Source organism: Diabrotica undecimpunctata, chromosome 4, assembly GCF_040954645.1.
Source record: "Diabrotica undecimpunctata isolate CICGRU chromosome 4, icDiaUnde3, whole genome shotgun sequence".
NCBI lineage: Eukaryota > Metazoa > Arthropoda > Insecta > Coleoptera > Chrysomelidae > Diabrotica > Diabrotica undecimpunctata.
In genome coordinates, this window is record NC_092806.1 from 81,387,460 (window position 1) to 81,397,284 (window position 9,825).

Genomic DNA, 9,825 nt, shown 5'->3' on the forward strand with positions numbered 1-9,825 from the left:
TTGTGCAATATTGTGTGACCTCACTACACTACAATATTCGATGGCCAGCTAGCTCATCCGATCTAAATAAAGTTGACTTTATCATTATTTATTTCGATTTTGTGTTTTGTTCAGTAGGTATATAGGTACGTACAAATTTTGTGTACCTTCATTACCAGTTTTTTTGTATCTTTTTAAACATCTGAAATATCGAACTCTGGAGTATAAGTTAATTAACCTGTACCTACGTGTAATAAAAGATAATTAAAACTTGTTTTATAAAGGATATCTATGTTAACAAAATAACTGTACCAAAAATCAATAAATTTAAATTAACTTCAAAATTTTATTTATGATTAAAATATTATAATAACATAATTTTATCATCTCTTTATAATTACTATAATTAAATTAGCCAAATTATATAAAAAACTTAAAATTAAAAGTCTTTCCTATACTACATTCAAATGTTGCGGGAATAAGCGTTCTTCACTACGTCATGCGCGAAAGCGAACCGATTTTGGAACATTATGTATCATACCTTGTGTATTCATTGTACCATGGCCCGAAACTGTCTTCTCGAGACTACATTATTTATAACCATCGAGCAAAAAGACAAAAGAGGGAATGTAAAGGTAGTGGGGGCAAAAATATTGTTAGACAGGAAGTGCCATCTTGAGAGGCCAAATTAAACAAGGAAAGAGAGTCTTTCCTTGTTTAAGAAATCAAATTTAGTTGGGTTATGTTATTATTTGTCCCAACTGTCACATGAAATCTTATTTATATTGAAGTTTTTTAACAATTGTTTCACATTTTAGACTGTTATCGTTAATATTTAATTAAAATTTTCTCGTCTAAGACACATTCTGAAAACTATTTTATAACTACTGTTAATAAGTGTCGGAAAATTTAAATTTGGCGCATTCGCATTTCCGGATATGTCCGCCATCAGAGGCCACTTTTTTGGTCGCCTTTTCATAACGATTAGATTCCCTCTTTTGTCTTTTTGCTCGATGTTTATAACCATCATAACCATGCATTATAATATTTTCCATCATCATCACTCATAAATGTTCCGCATGAATTTCAGTCTGTATTCTATTCTTGAGGGCACCTAAAAGTTTTTGAAAATTATTTTTACTTACCAGTTATAAATTGTCATTGCTCATATAATACATACCTAAAAAACCTCTTGAACTAGTTGGTCCAATCTGTTTGACAGTAAGAACGCAACTGGAAATCCTGTATTCCTGTCATCTTTAATAAGCACCACTGTTAAATCCATTCCCCTCTTGTTTGTGCCGTGTGTACCATCCATACAAATTATGCTAGGGAATTCTCTTAATTTATCTTCCATTACAGAATTCATAAATCCCAAGGCAAAATCTTCTTTTTTAAGTACATCATGTTGTTCTCCTAATAAAAATAAAACACCAAATTTACTATCCGACAAGCGAGAGCTGGCGGGTTGCGCGTAGAACAAATTGAAAAGTGGAAGGGATTGCTCATTTCTATTGCTGTCGGCTACGAGTTCACATCGTGGAATTAGTGCTAGATTTCTAACAGTGTTGTCAAGTATTTACATTTTTATTTGGAGTGGCTATATTATAAACTTATTTATATTTATTAAAATGGCAAGTGTATTAAAAGGCAAACCTTTGGTATCTCAAGCACGAGAAATAATTTTCAATGTTTTTAAGTTTACAACCGAAGAAGCTAATGCAGATAAAGTTGATTTAAAAAAGATACAAGAACGTGTAGCTCATTTAACTGGTAATTATAATACTCATTTTCAAAATAAATTGAGCTTTAAATAATTTAATTTAAGTTAAGTTACAATCAATAAATAAATAAAAAATTACAGTGCATTAGATTACCAGTAAATAATGTGAAACACATGTGAAATAGAAATGACATAAAAATTGAAATGTTTTTCTACAATATGTTTATTTACTATATATATGCTGGACACTTTAATATTTCGATACGTTGCATTTTTTATAAATGGGTATGATATTGTAAGCAATGATATCACAAGATAAAAGGCCGATAATACTTGAGTTTATCGTCTGGCTTAGAAACACAAACAAAGAACGCGTGTTCTGTGTTGTGTTTAGTTTAGTAAGCATTAAGACATAATTTGTATCTGTCTGCGATACATACAAAAATACCTACCCTTTGAGAATTAATTACATTTTACGAAAATAAATATTATTAACAGTTTTTTCTACGTTTTATTCAATATTATTATAATTTTTATTTTGTTTTCGTGGTAAATAAGTTTATCACACACGCATCCACATAACCACGGAACATATCTACTAACGTAATTTTCAGATCCCAACTAAATTTTTGATACGGCAACTACGCATTTGTGACACCCGCGATTAAGTACCTCTCCTATCTCTCTTAGAATAAGTCCTTTTCTATTTTCGCGCATCTCACCCGCCAGCTCTCGCTTGTCGCATTGTATAGTTTACCCAAAATTTATAGTTTAGAGATAATTAAAGATAAATTAATAGTAAAAGACTGAAATTTTATTGTATATTTTAATAGGTAATCATTAGTCCTATTTTTTGAGTTCAGTTGAGTTCTTATTTAAAAAAGATAACTTAAAACCCAAAAAATTTGAGTGTCCTGGTATAGTACTGAGCCCATGATATGTTAGAACATGTGATATGTGGAAAAGGTAGCATATAAAAGGGCTCTAAGATGAAAACAAAAATAAAGAATACAAAAGAACCTTCAACAACAGACTATAAAATAAAGCAAGGCATGAAAACATAAATGAGGAATTGGGAACCTGTAAAATGCCATAAGATATGCATCCACAGAAGTAATAGGCATGGAGAAAAAACAAAGAAGTGAATGGTTTGACTAAGAATATAAATTAATAACTGAAAGAAAAAACAGAGCACATAAAGGGAAGCAGCAGCAATGTGGGAAGAGATAAGTAGAAGCAGAAGATACTCAAGAAGGTAGAAAGAGTAAATTCATGAGGAACGATAATCAATAAGTATGCAGACAACTAGCTTTTGCAAATGATGTTAACATAATAGTAAGAACAAAGTATACAATATTAAAGAGGAACTTAATCAGATAGAACAAACTGCATGGACAAGTAAACTGAAAACCAATCGAGCTAATATAAAATACATGTAGCTGCAAAACAGCAGGTAATCAGTGATTACAACACCTAACTATAGGATAGTATAGCACTCAAGTGTAAAAAACTTTATATAGGATAACTAGTTATATGCAATACTAGTGTTAACAAATAATTGGGTAGAAGAATCTCCATAACCAATAAGAGTTACCATGGCTTAATTAAACAACAAAGGTCAGGTAATAATACAAGAAAAAACTAAGTGCCAATTATATAAAACCTTAATAAGATAAGTTATTCACATATGTATCTGAAACATGCACACTTACTAAAAGTGAAGAAAGCCAATAGGGTAATTCTGAAAGACAAATCTTGAGCCACATATAAACCAGTAACAGAGTATGCGAATAAGATATACATTTTAACTATAAAAGGAATACCAGGATCTGGATATCATAATATTCAAACAAATAGGACAACTTCAGTATAAGAAAAGTGTAGAACCAATGAAATAAGATGTAATCCCTTTCAAAATAAACAAATAATTCCAGTTGGAAATAAAACAAAAGGAAGATTAGATATAAGGAACAAATAAAGCAAGACATGAATATTTTAAAAATCAAAAACTGGAAAAGCAAAGTGTGAAATAGATCAGAATGGAGAAGTATTCTTAAACAGACTAAGACCCAAAAAGGGTTGTCTAGTAAAATAAAAAACTAGTCAATTTGCCCCATAAATCAGCACCTCCATTACAAAATTAGCTTTCATGTAAAAAACCAATAACTACAATCTTAAGAGATATATTATTTAAAAATGTATATTGAATGAATGAATTGAATTAATTATAATTGTAGTAGGAGTAAAAAAAATGATTGGTCTTTACCTTCCTTCTTGAATAAAAAAGCGTAATTCTTGTTGTTAACATTCCATTCCTGAACCTTTAAAGCCGTTGCTACCATATCATTTTGATCTCGTTTCTTATATTATGTATTATACTTCCTGGACAAATTTGAGAGATCTTGACTTGTTAATAGGGCAAGTCTTTCTAGTTTTGGTGTTTCCAATTTTCTTGAATCTTCTAAAATTCTGCTAGATGGCACCCCAGATGTTAACTTCTCTATAATCATTTTTTCTTCTGCTTTTGATAGATGCATGGTTCTTAATTCCTCTTTATGTCCAGCATGTGTTTTCCAATAACTGACTGAAACTTGTCCTTGATCTCTCAGTTTGCAAATCAGCTTGGAGGGACACACTCCTTTAATTTTAATTGATCCACCAGATTTCTCTGTCCTAATTTTATAGTTGGGCTTATATCCTAAATATAGATTACCATAAGATCTTATACTCCTTTTTATGAACTGCTCTTTGTTTAACATAACTTGTCTCAAATTTCTGCATGTCTTTCCATTTCTCATATTCTTGTAAACTAGAAAATTCAAAAGATATTAATTCAATACTCACCTGGTGGTTTTCCTTTAGATGTTTTCATAACTTCTCATGGCTTTTTAAATTAGTTTCTTGTTCACATAAGGGACAAATAATGTGATTTATTCTCTTATTTGACACATCTATTTTATGTATACTTTTGATATGATGATTTCGTAATTCCACATTTTTAAATATTTTGCTGCAAAGATGACAGGCTCCTGAATTAATTTCATAGTTTGTTGAAGTAGATGGAATAGGACTTGTTGAAGTAGATGGATACACAGAATCCATAATTGCTTTCTAAAACAAAGTCTTAGGTAATTAAATATGGTGTTCTAACGAACAGATTTTTAAAACAATTTAACAGATTTTTAAAAATAAATGAGAAAAATTTAAATTAAAATTTTTTGTATGCTTGCTTATTGGCAAATTGGTATAAAACCGCCTAATCATAGATGTTTAAGCGCCAAACCACAACGCCAAACCACCGAACAACGCCAAACAGAGAGATACATACCCTGCGACAAACAGTTGTCATTTTAATAAACATGAAACCCGCCAATTTTTAAATTGGGACCCACCCACCAACCAATCACGCCAAACTTAGGTTGTGTGTTATAATATAGTCTGTACTCTCGTGACGTAATTCTTCCCCTTCAACCAATCAACACTGCAATCGACCTGTCCTCTACATTCAGTTTCAATCGCGAATAAATGGGTTGGTTTTGTTTTCTTGTGTACTCTGGTGACGTAATTCAAGCATCCCCACCCCAGTCGGAAGAGGCAACCGTAGTAAGTCTACGAACTGTGACTAAAAACGACCTCACTTCGGCCAAATTGTCACCATTGTTAAGATTGTTTTGACACTCTTGACAGATCGTATATGTTTGTTTACGTTTGTTGTTTTTCGAATATTTTTAGTTTTATAATACTTTTATAGAAACTGTAATAATATATTGTGATAGTGCATAATAATGGTTTCTTGTTCTCAACGTAGTTGCAGTAGCAGAAGCAATGTTAATAAAAAATCTTCAGGAATAACGTTCTACAGGTTAGTATACAAATATGTAAACAAAGTAATGGCCCGTACTTCAGAGAAAAAATTAATAGTATTTGACTGTATTCATTTATCTTTATGTATAATATATCGTGTTTTTAGTGTTTACCGTGGGATAAATAATTCATAGTTTATTTAAAATGTATTGCACTTTTTTAGATTATGATTAAATCTTCTGAATAACTAATCATATTTTTATAGTAGTTTTAATATTATTGAGTCGGGCCATGTTCCCACCACCATATTGATATCATCGTTAGCCACGCCTACCTACGCCGTTTTTAATACACACGTTAATATGCTCATAGCTTCTCCATAGATTCTAACTCGATGGTAGAAGCACTTCTGACGGTTGGCAATTTTAAGTTTGCTGTTCGCGGTAACAAAGTGATTAATCAGAATTTAGTTTCCAACGGTTGTTAAAATCCCTAACGATTGTTCGGACTGAAAATCAGCGACAAGCGCAGTGAGTGGTGTTGCTGTTGTATATCTGTCGGATAATGCTTTATCCAACAGATTAGCTGGAGCTGAATAAGGACAACAGATGGTCAACAGTACCAAGTCATCATCTGACGAACAGTGTTACTACCATCGAAGATTTGGTGCACAAGCAAAGAAATGTAGACCACCCTGCAATTTTATAAAAAACGATCAAAGGGCGCAGTAATGGCGGCAACCGCAGCCCCTCATATACCACGCCGCCTCTTCATTACCGATAGTGCTCTCCAACTTCAGTTTCTTATTGATACAAGGGCAGACCTAAGTGTGCTTCCATGTAAAATCTGCACTGCGACTCAGCCCAGCACTATATGCCTGTATTCTGCCACCGGATCGTGCATCCAAACATATGGTCAGAAACAGCTCACACTAAACCTTGGTCTAGGCCAACTTGTAACATTTGTAGTCGCAGATGTCACCACATCCATACTAGGAGCCGATTTTCTGTCGTACCATGACATTAGTGTAGACATGAAAAACAAACGACTAGTAAGTCCAAGTATGCCAAGCAGTATTATCTGTGTGTCTCGTAGTGTTAGGGTGCCAGAAGTAGGCTTATCCACTGCCCATCCTTATGATCGTCCAACTGTTGCTATACCAGAGGATACTGAAAGAGTCCAGCACTATATTGATACTCGAAGTACACCAGTTTTCTCTAAACCACGAAGACTTCCACCAGACCGTCTTCAAGCTGCACGAGCAGAATTCAACGAGCTGATGCGGGCAGGCATTATCCGACCATCAAAGTCATCTTGAGCCAGTCCGCTTCACTTAGTTCAGAAGTCCAATGGACGATGGCGTGCCTGTGGAGATTTCCGCCGTTTAAATGCCATGACGAAACCAGATCGCTACCCTATACCGCACATCCAGGATTTTGCTAACCAGCTACATGGTAAGAAAATTTTCTCTTGCATCGACTTGGTACGTGCTTTTTACCAAATTCCAGTCCACTCGAAAGATGTCCAAAAGACGGCTGTAATAACCCCCTTTGGGCTCTACGAGTTCCTCCGAATGCCGTTCGGTTTGCGAAATGCTTCCCAGACGTTTCAAAGATATCTCGTCATATCACCTTTTTCGAGAATGCTCATATGTGTATGTATACATTGACGATATTTTGGTTGCCTCGGAGACTGAGCATGAGCAACACCTGGTATCAGTACTTCGGATTCTGGAAGCAAATGGACTCCAAATCAACAAGGATAAATCAAAATTCCGTAAACGTGAAGTAAACTTCCTGGGTGCCACGGTATCCCCAACTGGCGTTCGTCCATTGCCGGCTAAAGTTAGCGCGATTCGCAAGTCTCCACAACCTACGACCTATCGACAGCTACGACGATTTATGGGTATGCTCAATTTCTACAGATGTTGGTTACCTAATGCTGCCAATGAGCTAATGCCACTAACGGAGTTATTGTCTCAGCAAAAGGAAAAGCAGCAAGAACTAACATTAACACCAGCAGCCGCAGCAGCTTTCACCAAGGTAAAAGAACTCTTGGCAGCGACGACTGAATTGGTCTTTCCAGCACCAAATGCCCAATTGCACATGTCAGTTGATGCCTCAGATGCTGCCATCGGCGGTGTTTTGCAACAGCTTATAGGTGAACACCTACAGCACATCGCTTTCTTCTCTCGAAAGCTTTCTAGGACGGAGCGAAACTACAGCACTTATGACCGAGAGTTGCTTGCCATATTCAGTGGGATACATCACTTCCGACATTTTCTTGAGGGTATGCCCTTTACCATTTATACTGATCACAAGCCTTTAACGTTTGCCTTCCAACAGCGACATGGGCGGCAGTCTCCACGACAGATACGTCAACTAGAATTTATTGGCCAATTCTCGACCGATATTCGACATATACAGGGCGCAGCCAATATCGTTGCCGATTGTCTCTCACGACCTGAAGTAGACGCTGTCACAACACCCATTACCATTGACTATGACCGGCTATCCGAAGCTCAGACTACATATGAGGGTCTTCAACAAACCCTGAACGATCCTGCCAGTTCCTTACAACTTCAACGCATAGTTCTACCAGATAGCCAGCGACCTATTTATTGCTCAGTCCAAGATGGTCGTATACGAGTTTATGCGCCAGCTGTGTTCCAAAGAGATGTTTTCCTGAAGTTCCACACGCAATCCCACCCAGGACATGCTGCTACATTACGAATGATTGCTGAAGGTTTTGTGTGGCATAACATGAATCGCCAAGTCAAGCAGTGGTCACGAGAGTGCATCCAATATCAACATGAAAAAATTGGACGTCACACTGTTACACCTGTGACACCTCTAGGAATGCCAGACGATCAATTCGCACACATACATATCGACATCGTGGGCTCACTTCCAGCAAATCAGAATTTTCGATACCTGCTCACAATCATCGACCGTTTCACAAGATGGCCAAAGGCCATACCTATCTCGGAGATTACAACCAAAGTTGTCGCGCAGAAGCTCATTGAGGGATGGATATCCCGGTTTGGCGTGCCAGCAACCATAACAACGGACCGAGGTAGGCAATTTGAGAGCCAGTTGTTTCGCCAGCTCAATGGATTGCTAGGTGTACAACATATTAAAACCACTGCCTACCACCCACAGTCAAACGGATGTATTGAACGTTTCCACCGAACGCTCAAGGCTGCTCTCATCGCCGCGGACACAGTATCGTGGGTTGGAGCCCTCCTTCTGGTCATGCTAAACCTTCGAAACACTTTCAAACAATACATTGCATGTACGGCCTCCGAACAGGGAACCAAAACATCTCTGTCCCAATTATTATTGAAGCAGAATGAAGTTTAGTTTAAGTTAATGTTAAAAGATTAGAAGGGTGTGAAATTTTGTTATTTATAAAGCATATGTTGTCTTTTATTTGAGTAGTTACCAGATTTAAGCAAGAGGAACTGCAAATAAACACATTTTCATTTAATAACATTTATTTTATTATTAAGAATCAGTAGTTAATGAGTAAATTAATTGTTTGTTTTGTTCTTTTTCTTAGATATGATCTGATGATTTATCTATTCGTAATGTGAAAAATTCTTATAATAAAATTATACAAAATGAATTTCAAGGTCTGACTTTTTTATTCTCGCTTGACACACACAGAGATGATACAGATTAATTATTAGTTGCTATTGGCAACCTTGACATTTCCCCTTTTTAATAATTATGCAGCCACTATCTTGAACATGCCCCCCACCTTGAAAGGATCGCTTTCAATTTAACAGGTAAGCAAGTAAATGAGGAAATGCATTACATGCAATAAAAAATAAACAAATACATCTTCAATAATTATTATAAACTTTTAAGTTTAAAAATCAAACAAATGTTCTTTAACTAAGGCGCATTAACAGTTCTAAAACTTAAGACGTGATTGCACCTTCACTTTGATCACTAGGAACCGGAAGTGGACAAATGTTTGTAACAGCTCGCTTTATAAGTCCCTTTGAAGTTCTTATGGTAACCACTCGTGTAACTCCATCAGCGCCGGGATGCAAAACTTCTACGCGCCCAAGACACCAGTTTAAAGGAGGTAAATTTCTTTCTTTGATGAGGACGAGTGTGCCAGTCTGAATTTTAGATTGGTTGACTTTCCATTTCTTCCGTTCTTGCAATTCGGAAATGTATTCCAGAGACCAACGTTTCCAAAAATGATGGCGAAGTTGCTGCAACTGCTGGAATCTAGACAAACTGGTAATGGATGAGTTTGATAGATTTATTTCTGGAACGGAATCCATGGGTCTTCCAATGAGGAAG

The 9,825-nt window shown here is 35.7% G+C and overlaps 1 protein-coding gene and 1 long non-coding RNA gene across 2 annotated transcripts; one reads left to right on the top strand and one right to left on the bottom strand.

Moving 5' to 3' along the window:
- Positions 1–311: 311 nt before the first annotated feature.
- On the bottom strand, positions 312–4,867 carry LOC140438296 (uncharacterized). Its single transcript, XR_011950486.1, has 3 exons — positions 3,969–4,867; positions 1,160–1,395; positions 312–1,093 (listed from the first exon to the last, which is right to left on the bottom strand). It is a non-coding gene; the product is annotated as an uncharacterized lncRNA (long non-coding RNA).
- A 1,369-nt stretch (positions 4,868–6,236) lies between these two features.
- On the top strand, positions 6,237–6,824 carry LOC140438747 (uncharacterized). The gene has a single exon (XM_072528394.1). The coding sequence runs from the start codon at positions 6,237–6,239 to the stop codon at positions 6,822–6,824; it is 588 nt and encodes a 195-aa protein (XP_072384495.1).
- The last annotated feature ends 3,001 nt before the right edge of the window (positions 6,825–9,825 follow it).

Excerpts from the sequence above, each read along its gene's own strand:
- LOC140438747 (XM_072528394.1), top strand. The coding sequence starts at position 6,237 with ATGGCGGCAACCGCAGCCCCTCATATACCACGCCGCCTCTTCATTACC.